This window comes from Melospiza melodia, chromosome 5 (genome assembly GCF_035770615.1).
Source record: "Melospiza melodia melodia isolate bMelMel2 chromosome 5, bMelMel2.pri, whole genome shotgun sequence".
NCBI classification, from domain to species: Eukaryota; Metazoa; Chordata; class Aves; order Passeriformes; family Passerellidae; genus Melospiza; species Melospiza melodia.
Genome location: NC_086198.1, coordinates 9,384,073 through 9,403,663, shown reverse-complemented (window position 1 = coordinate 9,403,663; position 19,591 = coordinate 9,384,073). Strand labels below are relative to the sequence as shown.

General features: G+C 38.9%; 1 protein-coding gene across 10 annotated transcripts in view; it reads left to right on the top strand.

The window, feature by feature from the left end:
- The window catches only part of PALLD (palladin, cytoskeletal associated protein), a 187,394-nt gene that overhangs the window by 149,221 nt on the left and 18,582 nt on the right, over window positions 1-19,591 (top strand). For 9 of the 10 annotated variants that reach the window (XM_063156235.1, XM_063156236.1, XM_063156239.1 and 6 more), the window contains 4 exons: window positions 13,366-13,501; window positions 15,858-15,959; window positions 16,511-16,561; window positions 17,949-18,170. In XM_063156235.1, the coding sequence (XP_063012305.1) occupies window positions 13,366-13,501; window positions 15,858-15,959; window positions 16,511-16,561; window positions 17,949-18,170 (511 nt within the window). The remainder of the gene's footprint in view (window positions 1-13,365; window positions 13,502-15,857; window positions 15,960-16,510; window positions 16,562-17,948; window positions 18,171-19,591) is intronic. The other variant, XM_063156237.1, reaches the window with a different exon arrangement.

The following is a 19,591-nucleotide window of genomic DNA, read 5'->3' as shown; positions in this document are numbered from 1 at the left end:
GAGATTTTGTTCTGAGGAAGTTTGGGAAAGTGTTTAGGGAGGTATTTAAAATAGCAGTGCATAAAAACAAACAGAATCCCTATCCCTGACAACTCCGCACACTTATTGTCCCCTTTTGTCTTCTCTAAAGGCCAAAACAGTATTTTGGAGGATGTCAGCTCCCATCATAGATCAGTTTTTCTTTCCACTGGCACTAGACTCTCATTCCATCCTTAGAGAACAAAGAGACATGCTGAAGAACAAAAATGAGAATAGCTGTATCCAAGGCTTATTTATAACTTTGTTCAGAAGTTTGTCTAAACATATCTACAGTATCTAGGTGAGTTGCTCAGCTACATACTGTTGCAGTGGGATATTCTGTTATTTCAATCCAAGATATGAAAAGAAAGAGAAAGAAGAAAGAGGACAGATATCTAAGTAATAAGTCATGTATCTGTTTTAAAAAGCATTTCTTTATCTTGATTTATTTCATACAGCTCATTATGGAGTCTGGCTATGAAACATTTGTAGGAGAAAAATTAATAAATAGTGCAATTTGCCCTTGCAGTCATCATAGTTGTGATTTTCTGTCTTACTGTGTCCTTTGCACTGGCTGAATTTTACTGTTGATACTGAGCACTGAAAATTGCATGATTAATTTACTGATAGCTTGACCAGTAAGCATAGCCCACTGAAGCCTGCTATTACCCTTGATTTTCCAAGAGAGGATTCTAGTCCAGCTATACAGCTCTGACAAGGGCTGGATTCATTTTTGAGCTCACCTCTGTTTGCTGTGAGGGTAACAGCAGCAGCTTGAGTCTCTGCTGTGTCCCTCTTTCCCTGTTACTCTGTGCTTATGGATACATGTTCTCTCTTGAAGCACTTGTTGTGTTCTTCCTCATTCCCTTTGATCTTTGGACAGAGAAACAACTCTGCAAAGATTCTTCCCCCTTCACCATGCCCCTCACTTCCCCAAGGGCAGCAGCTAGTCTGGGTAGGCACATGATGGTGTGTCTATCTATATTCCTCCTTCCCCCACCCCAACAAGGCAGCAACCTCAGGGTCTGAGCTGAGGATGAGGTAGTTGGCTGTTTTTCTGCATTCCCTCGGGAAAGAAAGTCCAGATGGGAGCTGGATCGTGTTAACTATACTGAATGTATGTGTGTATAATTTATGTGTGTGTATATATATGTGTGTGTGTATATATACATACACAGTGAGCATTTGTCATCTGAATTATAACATTAAAACATGGTAAAATATGTACTGTGTGATGCAGAAAAGCCATAATCTATTGTTATATATCTTTGTTGCCAATTTTTCCCTGGCTGCTTCTTTTTCATGTTACTGTGTAGGTTAATGCCTGGTGTGTCTTGCTGAGTAAATTACTTTGTTTCTTGTAATTCTAATACCACTCCTGAGCAGTTCTTTCCCTGGCCTCCATTTCCCCCTCAACTTTAGGCCTCTTCTGCTTTGTGCTATAGCCTCAATTCTTTTTTTGGCCCCTTTAACTTTTTGCTTCTTTTCCTTTGTCTTTTGCTACATCCTCACAAGTCCTCTTCAGCACATTTGTCTGTCCGAGACATAGTTTCTGAGCTTCACACGCTATTCCATAACTTCGGCCTGTAGTGTCACCATTTTGCCATGATCTCCAAGATCTGTTGGTTGAAAATTATGATGCTGTTTCCTGACAGTGTGCTTTACAGACTGGGTGCAAGAAATAAATTGTTGGATTCAAAGTTTTGCTCAGCAGCTGAAGTACTAGTCAAGCCATTTATCTTCAAAGACTTTGTCATTGCTAAATCTTGCCACAACCACAGATCTGCTCCTCAAAAGCAGAACTTGGTAGGCATATTTTTTTCAGTTTTGTGGTAGGAGCAGAATAAAGGTTAAGTAATAAACATTGCAGGTGCAGGGGTGCAGGCAGTTGTTTTTGGAAAAGGTCAAAGGCAGCACCAGTAAAGTTCTCTGTGGCTGTATACAAGCCAATAGTCTTTGTTACTCCTCTTGTAGTCAGACCTTCATTAGCTTTCTTTGGTCATTTCCTTTCCCATGCATGTATCATATTTTTTCTACTGAAAAGAGAAATCTATCCAAGCAGATGCAGGACAAACCAAGAGGAGGTAAAAGCTTTGGCCCAGTCCCAGAGAGATGACACCATTGGCATAATGCAATGAGTCCTGGGACTGGTGTGCCATGAAGGATGGTTACAGGCTCTTCAGGGGGGATAGGCAGGGCAGGAGAGACAGGGAGGTTGGCACTGTATGTAATAGAGGGTCTGGAATGAATGGTGCCTACAGTTGGCAATGGCACAGCCAAAAGCCTCTGGATAAGGATTAAGGGATGAACAAGTAATGCAAATGTCATTGGGAGTCTACTATAGACCTCCTATCCAGAATAGTGATGCTGATGAGTTTTTCTTTAAGCAACTAAGGAACATCTCTAAGTTAGCCACTCTTATCCTTATGGGGGACTTCAACTTGGCAAATGTTAGTGAATACCATACAGCTAATACAAGCAGGTCCAGAAGGTTCATAAACACCTGGATGATCACTGCATGGTGCAGACACTAAGAGAGCCAACTCAGTAAGATGTCCTCCTTGATCTGCTGCTCATTAACAGAGAGAATCTTATGACTGAAGTGGAAATTGGTGGTTGTCTCGGCCACAGCAACCACAAAGCAATTGGATTTAAAACTTCAGACTGCTTAGGGAACTAATGAGTAAGGTCCTCTGGGAAAATGTTTTTGATGATGCTGGGGTCCATCAATGCTGGTGACTTTTTAAGCACCACCTCCTATGGGTGCAGGAGCAGGCAATTCCAAAATGTTGGAAAAGCAGTTGAGGCAGAAGGCCAACTTGGCTAGGCAGGGATCTTCTTCTAGAGGAAAGGCAAAAAAAAATTAAATGTTTGACCAGCAGAAGCAAGGTGACATGGGAGGACAACAGAGATGCTGTTCTCCTCCATGAGGAGAAAATTGTGAGGGAAAAGCTCAATGTGAGCTGAAGCCAGTCAGTACTGTGTAGCACAATAAAAAGAACTTTAAAAAATATGCTAGTTGCAAAAGGCAGTCCAGAAATAACAGTGACATGTTAAATTATGAGTATGTTCACCATATGAACAGGGACATAGACAAGGCAGAGGGAGTTAATGCTCTCTTCAGTTTTCAGAGCCAGTCATGGACTATGGGGGGCTCAGTGCCCTGAGCTGAAGGATGAGGATTCTGAGAATTATAAACTCAGAGTCAACTCTGAACTTGTGAGGGAATCACTGCTCCAGCTGGGTCCCTGTAAGTCTATGGGGCCTGATGGGATTCGTCCTGGAATCCTCAAAGAGCTGGATGATGTCATTACAAGACTTCTTTCAATGTTTTTTTGAACTGTTTTGGGAATCTGGAGAGGTCCCACTTGACTCGATGCTGGCTAATGTTGTCCCAGTTTTCAGGAATAGCACAAAGGAAACTACAGGTCTGTCAGTCTCATTTCAGTGCCTGGTAGAATTATGGAGAAGATTACTCTTGGAGTTACTGAAAAACACCTGAAGGATAATGCAGTCATTGACCAGAATGGCTTCATCAGGGGAAAGCCCTGTTTGACTAGCATTATTTCAATTTATGACAAGGTAACCCCCCTAGCTGAGCAAAGGAAGCCTGTTCATGTAATCTCTTTGGACTTTGGTTGAGCTCTCAACACTGTCTTTCACAGTGTCCTTCTGGACAACATGTCCAGCATTCAGCTGGATCAGCACATCGTACGATGGGTGCTCAACTGGCTCACGGGTCAGGCACAAAGAATTCCAGTAAACAGAGTTATATTAGGCTGGCAAACAGTCACCAGTGGGGTTCCACATGGCTCCAATGTAGGGCCAGTGCTCTTCATGAATTACTTTGACGCAGAACTCACAGGAATACTAAGTAGATTTGCTGGTGATACTAAACTGGGGGGAACTGTCAACTACCTTGAGGGCAAAGAGGCCCTGCAGAGAGATCTTGACAAATTAGAGGGTTGAGTAATGACCCACTGTGTGATGTTTAATAAAGGCAAGTGCTAGATTTTGCACCTGGGACAGGGCACCTCTGGATATACAAGAAGACTGGGCAATGAGAGGCTTGAGAGCAGCTCTTTGGAAAGGGACTGGAGGTCCTGATTGATGGAAAATCATTGTGCCCTGGCAGCCAGGAGGCCAACTATGCACTGGTGGGCATCAGGTGCAGCACCCCCAGCCAGGAAAGGAGGAGGGGATTGTCCTGTTCTGCTCTGCACTCGCGTGGCCTCGCCTCAAGTCCTGTGTGCAGTTTTGGATGCCACAATACAAAAAAGACATTAAGCCATTAAAGAGAGTCAAGAGGAGGGCAATGAAGAGGATGAGGGGCCTTGAGGGGAAGCCGTATGGGGGAGTGGCTGAGGTCACTTGGGCTGTTCAGCCTGGAGAAAAGGAAACTGAGGGGAGACCTCACTGCAGTCTGCAGCTTCCTTGTGAGGAAAAGAGGAGGGGCAGGCACTGATCTCTGCTCTGTGGTGACCGGTGACAGGACCCGAGGGAATGGCTGGATGCTGAGTCAGGGCAGGTTTAGGTTGGATACTTGGTCTACACCCAAAGGATGGTTGGGTGTAGAACAGGCTCCTCAGAGTAGTGGTAACAACACCAAGGCTGACAGGATTCAAGGAGTATTTGGGATTGCTCTCAAGCACACAGTGTAACTCTTGGGCTGTCCTGTGTGTGGCCAGGAGTTGGATTCAGTTTTTCTTGTGAGTCCCTTCCAACTCAGAATATTCTGTGATTCTGTAAAAACATTTCTAACCCTCTCTTCAATTCCTGTATTCTGTGGGCCCATGAACAGTAAATACCATGCTAATGATTCAACATTTTCCTTGGTTTTGAACCCTGAGATTCTGTGGAAGTGACTGCATAGCTAAACTAGTTTGAACCAATGAATATCCTTTCCAGTTAAATTTGGATAGATTTGGAAACATTGCAGTGGGAATTGTTAATTTGTTTGGAATGGAGTTTGTGGTTTGGTTGTTTTGGATTTTTTTTTAATAGCATGTGGTCTTACAGTGTTGTGTGTATTATGGGAATAACTACTTGTGAATTTACTACATTTTATTTGGACATTAATACCTACTAATCAATCTTTAAATATTTTAAGCATTTATTTGCAACAATATGGTGAGTGTTTGCCTTGAATAAATTATATCTCAATTTTCCAGTAAGCTCTAGACACTTTACAGTGACCAGTATTTTCAAGCTGTGGCTATGGTGGTGTTAATGAACAAGCTTTGGCAATAACCTTTTTTATTAATGGAATAGATTTGGTAAACTTCAGGTCTTGCTAGAGCATTGTGTTATTAAGCAGAAGAAAAGTGCTGGTGGAACTGCATAGCTAATTAAGTACTTAAGGGAATTATGAGCACTTGTCAATAATTTCTGAGGTAAAACTTGGCTGGAGTAAGTTTGTTGAACACTGTTCTTAAAAATCTCAGTTCTTTCCTTCTTTACCTAAAGAAAATTCCAGGGTGGGTGGATCTGTTGTATTCAGATTAGCTTTTGGTTACAAACCACTTTCAGGGAAGAGAGTTAATGTGGCAGAAACATACAACAGAGGGGGGTTAGTTCACAATTAAGTTTGTAGAAGCTAGAAACTGATCTTCACTGTTCCTAGAAAAAAATCAAAAGGTTACATGTGAAGGAATAGAGATAAGTATACTTAAAAGTTCCAACTAAACACATAAATTATATGTTTACATGAGCATTTGTGAAAGCACAAATAATCTCATGAGAAGGATTTGTTGACTATTTATTTAGTGAATATTTGCTTTTAAAAAGTATAAAACCTGCCACAACCATAAAGGATGTGGAATTATCCTGGAGAAATGGGATCTCTTTCTATGTATAAAAATAAATATTGTTAGCTATACATATATCCTTTTGAAGGCAACTTTAAAAATTAATGATTTTCCTTAAAGGGGACCTTTTCTAAAAGTAGATATCTTCAGTAATACTACCTTAGTTAAAAACAGGAAAAAATATCACTGTATAGAATTGGTGAAAGAACATGAATATTGAGTTACTACTTTCTGGAAAAGGATGGAAAATGGAAAACCTTGTACAATTACCTTATAGAATGTAATTAAATAAGCTGCTTTTATCATTCTGCACAAAATTTAACTGCTGTCTCAGTGACCTTTAGAACATTAAATCCAAATCATAAAGGAGATTATGTGGGAATCATGAAAAAAGCAATATAAGAAAGAGTTTGCACTTTTTGAATCAGAGCTACTGGCCTGTTCTTGCAGCTGTGTACTGTGATTTGTCCATTGCATTCTGTCTCAAATGGAATTGTAACAAATATTTTAGTAATTGTCATGTTCCTTTAGTCAACTGGCAATGACGGTGACCACTCTGAGGAGAAATACACTTCTCTATCTTTTTACCTTACAGCCTTCAACACTCTCCCAGCACAAAAGCCAGCTTTCATTTTAGAGTAAACTGCATGGCTGTCTTATGTAGATGGGACTTTCTGTAAGTTATGCTTGTCACAACTTTTTAAAAATGGATGTTATCTACAGTAGGATTGATGTGAAAATCATGATGCATAGAAGGAAGTACCTTGATTAAGAACTCCAACATCAAACTGAGAAGACAGGTCAAGGTGTTTTCCTTGCTTATGAGAAAGAGAGAAACTTCATCTCTCTTTGCTGCCTATTCAGTCATACCTGGAGATATTCCCAGATAACATATTGGGAAAACATATCTAAAGGCAAGTATTGCTGTCACTGGAAAAATTCCAGAAAATATCAGGGTTTGCATTCATTCTCAACCTCCAATTTTGTTAAGCTATTGCTCCTGTCCATTAAACAATTTTTGTTTAAATTTTCTTGAAAATTTTCTTTTCCCATAGCTTGGGTAGTACTTGTGGCTATTATACCAACTCATGAGGGGTTTAGCTGTGATGTTAGACCAATTCCTGTTGGTTGTGCTAAGAAACAGCTCATATTGGGGACTTCGTTTTTGCACATGCTTGTCATAAAATACATATCCATATCAGCTTTTCTGAGATATGATGAATGCATATTTGTTCCACTTGAACTTAGAAATCCAGGTTGTGCCCCAGATCTAATCAATTAAAGCTGTGCACAAGTAGAGCTCAGGAAGGTAACATGGAGACACTCAGACATTAGCCAAAATAACAGTATCCTGACAATCATTGCATCTGGAAGTATTAATTTTCAAGATATGCATTATCCAGTTCTCTTTCAAAATGGTATTTGCAGCTACTTAAGAATATTGAAGATGGCAGTGAACTTAACTAAGATAATTAGTACATGTATTTTCCTATTGAAAAGAGAGGCTGTTCACAGCATGGCTTTGATGCTTGTTTTGGTCTGTAGGTTTTTCTTTTCAGGGGACTTAATTTTATAACTTCTTTATTTTAAACAGATCTAAATGCCACAAAAACATCTGTGAATGTAAAAGTCGGGTACAATGCTTGATAGTTGCAGAGACCTTAACCAGTAACACCACATCAACTGGAATTAGTTGATATTTTGAATATGACACCTTTTCCTAGTCCAGTGTAGCTTTTTCTTTACATGCTTCTCACGGTTACCTGTTCTTCTAAAAATGTCAGGACTATGAGGATTGTGCCAGCCTTTTCTATCTAAAGCAGTTGATGCTTTAGTTATTTCTTCTTACCATCAGTTCCAGCATACTGCTGGTAATAATCAGAAATTCAGATTACAAAATAGGCATTTGATTTTTGATTTGATATCAAAATATATGCACATCTTTTAAAAGGCAAATGGTGCTTATGTAGCTACAGTAACCAGTGCAGCATGAGGCAGAGAGATAGCTTGCTCAGGAGGGGAAGGAACTGAAGAGGGGAATGAAAAAGTAGTAATTCTTCTTTCAATGAGTAAAAATGCATTTTTAAACATAAGCTTTAGAGAAAAAAAAGTGGTAGCACTCATGCACTTTGTAGGTGAGTTGTACTCTTTGTTGTCTAAACATTAAGAGGGATCAAAGATATTCAGAAAGTTATGTTGTTCATTTCTGTCTTAACCCTATCCAATGCTGAGACATGATTTTTTTTTTTCAACCACAGTTTCAGAACACTGGTGGTAGAAATAATTGAACTTTTGTTACATTTGTTCCATTTGCTGGAAGTCACCCTTAGTCAGGTCTGCTCTTCAGGCATTCCCTTAATTCAGATGCATGTAGCATCACATTACTGGACACAGCTGAAGCTCCTGGTCTCCACAGCATGTATGACAAGATCAGATTAAACCAATTTTATTATACAGCTGCAGCTTCAAAGTTTGTGACCTGTTACAGTGCTTGTAGTAACTTTGCTTTTACAGTAAGTTAAAAATGTGTGAAGTGAGCGGGAATTAGCTGTATTTTTGGAAAGCTTTAGTTTTAAAGGAAAAAGAAATCCAGTTACTGTTCATTACCTCAGTACCAGAGAATTAACTTGGATTTCTGTGAAACTAAGCCATATTGGCTGCAAACAGGAATTTGTTCTTGGAAGGATAACAACAGCCAGCCTGTTGCCCTTGTTTACACTGTAAAAGGTACATAAAAAAAGAGGGAATTGCATCCAGCATGCACTCCGTGTAATTAAAACATAAAAAGTACTGCTGGTTTGGCTTTCATTCTAAACAAATGTCAGGGCAAATATTCAAAACTAAGGAGAGCGAAGCCGAGGCTGCAAAAATCTTTGCTGTCAAAAATCTCTGTGTGAATTAAGATGACAGTTTTGGAAATTTCATTACACTCTTTCTGACCAAAAGAATTCAAACATTTGTGCTTCTATCTACACCTGGATTCAAGCCCCCACTGACTTGGGTGATGTGTATTTCAGAGGTGCTTAAAATCCATATGAGTTGCAGCCTACTTCTCGAGCCTGTTCATTTCTCTGCACATTTGTGGTGGTGGTTGTGTGCTTGAGACTGATGCTGTCAATAGCCTGAAATATGCTGTCTCTTGCTAGCTTAATGCAGCAAATCTGAAATTTGCCTTGGGCAAAGAATGAATATACAAATACATAAATGAATTGGCAGATTTTTTTTGTTTGATATTATCCCTGAGAGAAGACAGAAAGAAAGCTCATGCGTTACCAAGGACACAAATCTTTAGAGCTAAATGCATCCAGATAAGGACATGTAAGGATGGTGGAAAATATTTGCAAAAGCAGCTGAAGAAAGTTTGCTGCCAGGCTGTCTTGCCATGTAAACCATTACTCAGGCTGAAAGGATCTGTGCTTTGGAAGATAGATTTACTAAAGTCCTTCTATTTGTTATCATTCTTTGTGGACATTTTGAAATTCATCCCAAGAATGTATGTCATAAGAGTTAACTTGCTGAGGGGTATGTATGTATGCATGCATATACATACACACACATGTATCTATTTGGACAGTTTTTGAAGTGTATATATTTAGAGAAAGATTCTGAAGAGGGGGTGGAAGCAGAGCATCTGCAGGAAGAGCTGTGTTTCCTTATGCACTGCTTTGAGTTTTTTGTCCCAATTTAAAATAAAGAGGAAGAGAGAAGCTCTCCAAAAGAGAAAGAGAGAAGCTCTCCAAAGGTATTTAAAGAAATTGACCAGTGCTCACTTTTATTATTAAATTTTTAAACCAACTGCTTCCTTGCTTAAATACTATGGGGATGATAATCTACTTTTCAGGCAAATTGCCTTGACTAGGTCTTGGGTGACACTTCCACATGGACTGTGCAGAGCTCGGGATCATCTAACACAAAACCAGAGATCTGGAAGGTTGTTAAGGACTCTGCCTCTCCTGTTAAAAGTTCCCCAGGATCCCCAGGTCATTGCTGTCATATTTGCATACCTTGTTCTTAAGTAAAATTCCTATGTAGCTTTGCTACACAACTTGTTCCAGCGTTTAAATGTCACTGTTGTAGGGCGGAGGAAGGAGAGTTCTACATTGTTTGTGTCTAAGCTAGGCCTGTTCTTCTTCAAGTTATTGTGACTTACCATCCTCAATGGACATGAAGAATGATTAAATGCCATTTTCTGATATCAGCTGTTGTCTGATTTCTGACATTTCATTTGATTTGCCTGTCTATCTTCATTCTCCTAATTTCCTGACTAAATAAACAAGAATTTTTGCCTCTCTGTGTGTGACATAGTTTGTCACAAAAGCTATGCTTTTAAAACCATGTGGTAGTTTTCTTGTTCTAAAACTCTCCAATTTGCTGTATTTTTCTTGAAGTGCAATGGTAAAACTGGATTCAGTGTCTAATAGCAAGGAATAAAGGAAAACAGCTCAGTTTCATGTCTTATACTGGCCTGCCCTGGAATTATATTTATTTTCCTTTTGAAATAATACTGTTCATTTCCAAGTTTTAATCTCATAGATTCTCAAAAGATGCTTAACATGTTAATGCTAATTTTCCTTTAGCATTGCTGTCATGCTTTGAACATTTTCCTGAGTTTCATCATTAGAATACCTCTAGACAAATGATGAAGATTATTGTAAGCAGCAGTTGTTACCTGAGAATGAATTACAGCCTCTGCAAATTAAGTTTCATCAGCCAGTTTGAGAAATGTGTTTCTCTATTTCACTTTTCCATTTAAGGCTGATATCCTAAGCGCTCAACTTAGTATACAGAGGTCTTCGAAATGCTTCATTGGACTATATTATTGCAGTTTGATAGAAAAAGAAATCACTGGTTATCTCTGAATAGCTGAATATTCAGACTGAATAGCTTTACACAGCCATATCATAGAAATTTCAACCAGACTCTGTTTCCCTGATTTACTAGGGAACTTACTGCAGCTCCTGAAGGCTAACTCAGAAGCCATAAGCTGAAATGTATTAAAGCTACTTCTTGCTGCCTATCTGCATGCCCTTCAGCCTGACAAAGAGATAAACATGAGGTTTAACATGATTCAATTTCCATTTTCTTATTATCCTACACTGTTTAGAAATGGACTGTGATATTGTTTTTCTGTGTTTAGTGTGGACGTTGAACTTACTAACTTTAAATTCTCTGGGTACTCATTTCCCTGTGAAAAATGTGTGTATTTGCTTAGGGTGTTTTGTTTTCAGACATAATCAATAGTGCTTCAGAAAATCCTTTACGTGAAATCCACTCCCAAGCACGTAGCTCGTTCTTCTTTTCATACACTGTTGTGACTTACTTGGGTGAACTGTACATTTCACCTTTACAGCCTGTTGAGTAGCATAAGCAAGTATAAATAGGCCTTTTTCTGGAAAAGCTCTGTTTGTTAGTCAAGTATAAAATTTGTGAGAATGAGAAATGAAAGCTGTTTCTTAATGTATTACTTGGAATTTTCAAGGGAGGATGCATGTCTCCTTTGAAAGCTGGTACAGGTGAAGCCAAACTGGAAATTTGCTGCCTTGAAGTTGGCTCATTTTTGGGTTGGGTTTGTTTTGTTTTGTTTGGGTGGTGTCATTGTTGTTTGTTTGGGGCTTTTTAATTTTTTGGGGGGGGGGCTGTAGACTCAAAAGTGACAAAATTTGGTTTCATGGCAATGCTGGCCTAGGTGATTAAGGACTGGGAGGTGAAGGGAAGGACTGTAAGGGGAGAAGCAGGTGGCACCATCCTGCCAGCTGATGCTGAGCTGTCCTGAGGGACATTCCCTTCTGATCCACTCTTCCCACCGTCTCCTGTCCATTTTCTTTCCATGTCTTCCTTTACATTTACTGCACCAAATTTCTGGAGTTATTGAGGCAGCTCTTTCTTGAAGAGACCTTGTCCCTGCCTCTTAACATTCTCTTGGCTCCCTGTAGATGGAACAGTTTTCCTATATCTTCCCCAAAACAGAGTAGAGGAGACTTGCTTTCTTATTGTGACTGAGAAGACCTCAGCTGAAAGCTGAGGGAATTATTCTTCTTGGTGGTCACCAGCTAACAGATGAATATTTCTAGGGCAAGGGATGTAGTTCTATGTCTGTTTGTGAAATTAGGCAAATGTCTGCTCTTCTGCTGGGATTTAATGTAAAAATGCAGTCCTTTTTACAAGAACTTCACTGTTTTCACATTTTGGATTTACTTACAACAATGGAATATGAAAATGTTTTAGTTAGGAATGTTTACAACTATAGTCTTCTGCATCTATTTACTTAATTCCTTTTTGGCTTTTGAGAGTATATGTGTATTTTTAAATTTTTTTCTATTGCTGGAAATTACCGTTGAAAGCACTTGCTGAAGAATGAAGTCTCTCTAACCATAGAAACATAGAATTTAATATTATCCAAGAAAATGTGTTATCTGCGTATGATTCTTGTTTAGAATTTTGGCACTGGTAATTAAATTATTAAGTTGGGTATTGGAAATAAATTTGCCAGTTACATGCTAGTCTGATTTTTTTTCCTATGTCTGTCATCTGAATTTGTCTATTTACCTGATTCAATTCCATGTTTTCCATGTCATTCACATGTAATGGGGCTGAGCCCTATTTACTCAACAAAGACCCTGTAAACTAATATTGAACCAGTTATCAGTGTTTTAAACAATCCTGTGTGACTTCACTGGAGAAGTGAGGTGTGCTACAAGTTTCAAATATGATACCAATGCTGATTTCTTCACAACTATGTTAAGAACAGCTGATCTCCAGTAGAAACCACCCATGTTGAGCATTTCCAGCAATAAAGCCATCATAACATTACTGTAAAATGTTAAATATTAGTGCAGTCTGGAAAAATAAAATTTCCTGTAAGCTGGTAAGAGGAATAAATTAGCTCTGTGAATGTGAACTGCTAAATGGTTGCAATTCCACTGGGAAATCTTGCTGCTGAGAACTGCTTCACAAGGATGACTTTTTCCCAGTGTAACCCAGGCTGTGAATGGCTCTTCTTTGAGCAACAGCATTTATGTGTTGCCTTATGGGTATGTGTTCACAGAGATATGAAGAATAAACATGAAGTTATGCAGTTATTGCAAAGTTGCTACAAGGAATTAGTTAATAAATAACATAAGAAATTAATAATTAACTGCCTTTTCTTACATCTTCCTGATCTTTTTTCTGGTACTTCACAGGAACCTAGTTTATCTTCCATCCCCACTTACCTAGTCATGCTTTCTCTTTCATGTTTCCTCTCACTTTGCTTTATTGCCACTGCTCATCTGTGAGTGTATGGTGTTTGCAGGCATTGCCAAGCAATCCTGAGGGCTATTTCAACTAAAGCACAAATAAAGGATAATTGCATCTTTGTCCTTAAACTAACCATTTAATCAGTAGAGTGAGTTAGTAGGGGCACTGTAGAAAGAAAGATGTCAAACCTCTAGTTTCAAAGACACAATGTTGTTTTCTTCATTTATAACACTGATTCCAGATACATTCCTAAGTACAAATTACTTCAGGAAAGCTCATGATTTTTTTTGGTACTGTTTTGCAGAGGATTTCCCAAGAAAACAGGCAGGACTGCTAGGATAGCATCAGATGAAGAGATTCAAGGGTCAAAGGACGCTGTAATTCAGGATCTGGAGAGAAAACTTCGCTTCAAAGAAGACCTTTTGAACAACGGGCAACCGGTATAAAAACATAAAATACCCTGGGGAATGGGAGTGAGTGAGTGTGGGCACCATTGGTAGTTTCTGAGCTGTGCTACATATAAAATAATTGTTGTAGATTGCTTTTTATGTATTTATAATTTTTAATTGAACTTTCAAAACTGCATTTCCAAAAGGAATGATACATTTCGTTCTATCATTCCTTCTCCCATTTGACAACTTTGCTTGGACTTAACAAAGCAATGGAGGTCACCAAAATGGTGAATTTGCATAAGAAGCCTGCACAGTCTGTACCTCCATGACTCTTTGAGCCTCAAGGGCCATTTGCTTTCAGCTGTTCATTACTGAGTGGATGAACATGCACAGCTCTGATTCAGTCCAGGCTCATTCTACCTTGTGCCCAGCCACTGGATGATGGGGGAAGCAGTAGGTGGTAACTGGACATCAGAGGAGGTACAAGGCAGCTCATCATGATAAACAACCCAGTAGGAATCAGGCATCATTGGATTCTGCAGCTGGGGGGACTTCTTTTGACTGATAGAATTTTGACCAGTAGAACAGAAATAACCCATAGCACTAACTTGCAGATCAAGGGTTAATGACCTGTTTGAGGAGTCAAAACATGAGGTAAAATGAGCATATCAAGTAATGGAAATGCACAGCCACAAAGAGCTCTGTTCCTTTTTATACCCTTAAGATACACATGAAAGATAAAATACCAAATTCTTCCTGCTCAGAGTTGATGAGAAGCAACTTTACTAAGAAGTTTTTACAGTTATTAAGACACTATCTTTGAAGCAGGAATCTCTTTTAGGACGAAGGTAATTTTTAAAATGTAAACTGTCACCCCTCTTTTGTCAATAAAATATTTTTTTAAAAATCTGAGTACCTTGGGATGCCTTTGTGTCACTTTGAAAGGAAGTGGAATTTTACATTTCTCAGAACAATGCCCAGAATTTTACTAAGTTTGCTTCTAGGTCTGAGCTGTGAACTCTGGTGGTGTAGTTCAAGAAAGCCCATTGAGTCAGACTGTCTATCAACATTGCTCGATTTTGGTTCTTAATAAGGTCAACGGAGTGAAGTAGGGAGAATGTTCAGAGCATCTGCTGCTTCTGTTACCTTTCTCCATTGGCTGCACAGCATTTGGCAGTTTTCTGTAGCAGTTAAGCAAAATCACTGCCATAGTGTATTAGTTCCTGTTTTTTCCAAGGAAGTGGGCTGAGAATGACTGTCAATGCCTATTTTGGAAAGTGAGGGAGATGTTTGGCCTGGGCAAATGAATGGAATGTCCTGAGAATGCCCACATGGCCCAAGGTATAAAAAAAAGAGACCAACTGTGATCAGATGATGTGGGAGCTTGAACTAAATAAACTTTGTTTTGGTGCTTGCCTTGTGGCTTTTGCCTTGCAGATTCCTGTCTTGGGTAAATTCTGTATGTGTAATCATGAAAGTGGGCACTTGGAGTGACTGCAGAAGAAATATAAGTGAAGAAAAGTTCATGATTTCCTTAGATGCTTGTAGCCGAGGCAACACTGCTACCTAGTTGTCATGAGTTTCAGCCTGCTGGTTTAGCTGCAATATGACATTAAGACAAAAATAAATTACATGAGATTTTTTTTTAAAGCATACATGCAGTATGCTTTTAAATATTTACAATTTCCATTCTTCATTCAGTTTTCATTTTTCTCCTTCAATGAAGTGTTTCACCATGAAATTGATTTGTCTTCCACAAACTTGCATTTTTTGCAATGTTGATTTGTAAGAAAGTGTCTGAAATGCATTTGAAAATGCAGGAAGAAAACTAATAATGAAATAATTGGCTTATGCATTAAGATATGCCTTTAATTTGTTTTCTCAGTGTAAATTGCCTTTTATAAGCTGTCTCCTAAATTTCTGAAAGAGTAAGAAGAAATAGAAATTTTAAAATCTTGAAGAATACATTTTTCTGTATTTTGGACAAAATATTCAAGTAGAGTAGAATCTCCTTATTTTGTGGCAGTGTTTTCTGCCTTGTGGTTCTAATGTGAAAACTGAACAGAATGACTTGGATAAGATTTGGGATGATTTGATATGCCCTCTTCTGATGGCCATGATTTAAGCAGTTCCTATTGCTCATTCCTACCCAAGTTCCTGGCATGAGGATGGAAACAAATGGCAGAGTCAGTGTAAGGGTTGCTTAAGCCAAAAGAGCCACTTGTAATACTAAAAAAATGCATTACAATCTGTGGTAGAAAATTTCTGTTAGAAACATATTGCTGCTCTCTTTTACCAACATTACTTTAAGCATTGCTTACTGTGTACTGCTTTGTCATTGAAGAAATACTATTTTTTTCTTTCTTCTGCTTCCCCCCTCATGTCCTTTTTATTTTTTGTTCAGAGATTAACATACGAGGAAAAAATGGCTCGTCGATTGCTGGGAGCAGACAGCGCTGCAACTGTCTTCAACATACAGGAACCAGAAGAAGATCCTGCAATGCAGGTGCCACATAACTCTACAATTTCACAGGAAAAAATGCCTTTCAGCTTTTCTTTTTTACTGACTATGATTGTCATTAAAATAAAATCCTACAGAGGACACTAAATATATACAAGATAGGATAGTTACTGATTACAGAAGTTATGTGTTATCTATTAGTGAAATAACCTGGAGGATCACATGTCCATTGCTCAGTTTTTCCATAAGGCTGAGACTTCTCGAATGTCTGCTTTCTGCTTTAAACTCTTCTGTTTATCCTGTTCTGTCCTGACCTTTAAGTCTCTGAAGGCAGAAATGCATCTCCTATCTTGAAACCATCTTCTCTTTATTTGTGTAATAGGCACTTTTTGGGTGCAGATCAAAACCACAACAGAAAGTCTGCCTGAAAGGCCAGGTACACACTCTCCATTGTTCAGATGCCAGGGCTGCTATTCAGAAATATTCATTTGCTTATGGTGCTGCACAAAGCACATTCTCCTGATAAAAACTGAGGAACTGTCATGGATATCTCTTGGTCTTCTTTCTCCTCTTGATCTTTTCTTCTACCCTTGCAGGAAGCTCGCTCGGTTGGTGCTTCTGTAGTGAGTCCCATGGATATTCAAAAGGTTATAATTTTCACCTTTTTCTGTCTTGTTTTTTTTTTTTTTTTGTCTGTTTTTCTTTCTGTCCTCTTTCAATTCTACTGTTCTTGGTTAATAATAAGAGGTCTTCTAGCATTAATAACTGTGGAGAATTGGACTGCACTCCATTTATGAGGATGTTCAAGTTGTTCTGGAAGCCTGTGTGAGTGCAGACATTTTAATAGCAATCATCATGTGCTCCACTATCTTTGTGCTGTAACAATAACATACACTGACATGTTACTAACTGTCATACACTTCATGGTTTACTTTTATGGTGCACTTCAGGAAACAAAGAAATTTTAAAACTATCTGCAGCTTACAAGGTATTCCTCTGCTCTTCCATTTGTTGCAATTATCGAGGGTTATGATTAGTTATAGAAGCATTAGTATAGAAGCATGTCATATCATTCTCAGACCAGAGGCAGCAACAGGGGATGGGAATGTGAAAGGATACTTTGCATGAGATGCATGTTCTTAAATACAAGAGTCAGAGACAATGGCCAAAAGCAATTTGAAAGTGTCTGAATTTCTGCTGACTGAGAAGAGCATTGGCTAAATTTTTTTTTTCCTGCTTCTGAGCTATTTTACAGTCTGACGTTGTCACTCTTATCAGTAAGATTCCAAGCAGGAATTCTGCAAAGTAACAGTTCAAGAAAGCAAATAACAGTGTATATCAGTAAATCATAACAAATTCAAGCAAGTCACTCGATGAATCTTTCTGCTCTTCTTGCTATATCTTCAATACAATTACAGTAAATTTTGTTTCTAAGGGAGGATCCCATACAAAGAGAATCATAGCAACAGGAGTAAAGGGAAACAACTATCATGGACTGCCACTGTTGCAATTTTCTCTTATTTTTGTCCTCATTTTTACAGGCAACTGTAAACAAAATAATTTTATCCTTCTGGTTCAGCCTCTGGTAGAGTTCTATGCAAATAGCAGATGTGAACCATATGGTCTTCTAGCCATCTGGAAACAAAACCCACCCTAAATCTGTCTGTACCCTCAAGGAAATATTAGTGTGTTCCTTTTGTCTTTATGAACTGCCCCAGAATACTTTTATTCTTACAGGATTTTTTTTAATGGAAAGAAAGCAACCAATGACTTTCTTTCCCCTTATAAATTAGACCTTAAGACAACATGAAATACAGTTTTTGCCTCATACCAGATGTCTCGATTGTTTCATAGGGAAGCTATTGGAGACATGGATTATAGTGTTTTTCTTCAACAAGATACAGTTTCCTTTTATATGTAAAAACTTAATGGCTTGTTAAAGATTGGTAAAATAAAGAAATCCAAATATTAAGAACATATCTTCCTGAGCAATGTGTTGAAGCTGGACACTAATATCTACTTCTCATTTGACAGGAATATAAAGTCTCCAGCTTTGAGCAAAGGCTGATCAGTGAAATTGAATACAGGCTGGAGAGATCTCCTGTGGAAGAATCAGATGATGAAGTGCAACATGGAGATGAACCTGTTGATAACAGTATGTCACCCTATTTTGAGATAAAGCTGAAGCACTACAAAATCTTTGAGGGAATGCCAGTCACATTTACATGCAAAGTGGCAGGAAATCCAAAGCCAAAGGTAAGGAAAAACAGTAAATCTTTCTAGAACTTCTCTGAAGAGTTCTTTGTTGGTCCTTTACCGTCAGGCTCTGGACTCTATGGGCTGTATCTTACAGTAACAGGAGATATTTACCCTTGACAAGAAAATCTTCTATCTAGCATAAACCGCCGAATCTCTTTTGGCACAACTGGAGTTAATCAGTCAAAATCTGGTAAAAAATGCTACTGTTATGCTTCTGCTCTCAGTTACTCCCTCCTGAGGCTTCTTTTCAATTATTTTACCTGGAAGGAAAGCTTCTGTCATTTTCAGAATTACCTTTTAGGGTTCATTTGTGCACAGAATGCAGTGCAATGCTAGAAAGCCCCACGTGAGCTGGCATAGGAGTCCCAAAAGCCACCTCATCTTGCTAGCATGGGTAATTAGTTCAGGCATGGTAACATGCTAATGCAAAAATATGTGGGTTTTAGTTCAGAAGCCAGCATGGTATCTCTCATTCTTCAGCATCTACACACACTAACAAACTGGGTTTTACTGGAATGTAGAAGAAGGCGTAATAAAATACCATAAGCTCCCATATATCCCAACAGCAAGACGAGACATGATGGTGAGGTTTTAATGATGAACTTCTGAGGGAGGGTTGGGCTTGGGAAGCATTTCCTTGTAGCAAATGTAAAAGTACCAGCTGCATGATGTCAGTAGTCTGGAAGAATGCCCTCCTTGGATAGGTTGCATACAACCATTTCAAAAATTGCTTGGCAATCAACTGACTGATTATGCAGCGGGCAAACAGCAGCAGCTTCTTCAACTCCCCTGCCAAAGCCACTGGCTTCCCTGTGAAGTTCTCACAGCTCTCACAGTGACCTCTCGTGGACAGGGGTTCTTATCTTCTTAGACAAGATCAATGATGCCTTGTCTGATACAAAAGATCTTCACAGAAGCCCTCACATCCAAATCTCTCATCCGGTGTAGGTTTTATGGGTACTCAGGATTTCAAACAGAGAGAAATGCAAGTGACTTTATATGCCCAATGATATATGTATATGATAGTGTACAAGCTGTTAATTTAAAAAAAAGGACTTTATGAGGTAGCAGAGGAAGAACAACAGAGAACTAGGGCTACATCTGCATCAGCAAGGAGTGCAGACCAGAAGAAGAAAATCTCTAGAATGAGATCTCCACCCCTACACACGTCAGAAGGTTTTACTCCAGGCTAGCTCTAATCTCATCCCACAGACTGAAGCAGATGCACACTAGATGAGTTCTTGGAGCTCACTTTCTGGCTTAGTTTCATCTGAAAGGAATCCAGTTCTGTCCTCCAAGAGCACAACATGATGTGAACCACTGCAAAGTAAGCGGGGTAGATCAGTATACTTCTATCAGAAAAGCACTCCTGCTTCAAACTGAAGACACAGACACAGACTGGGAAGATAAGCCCAGTC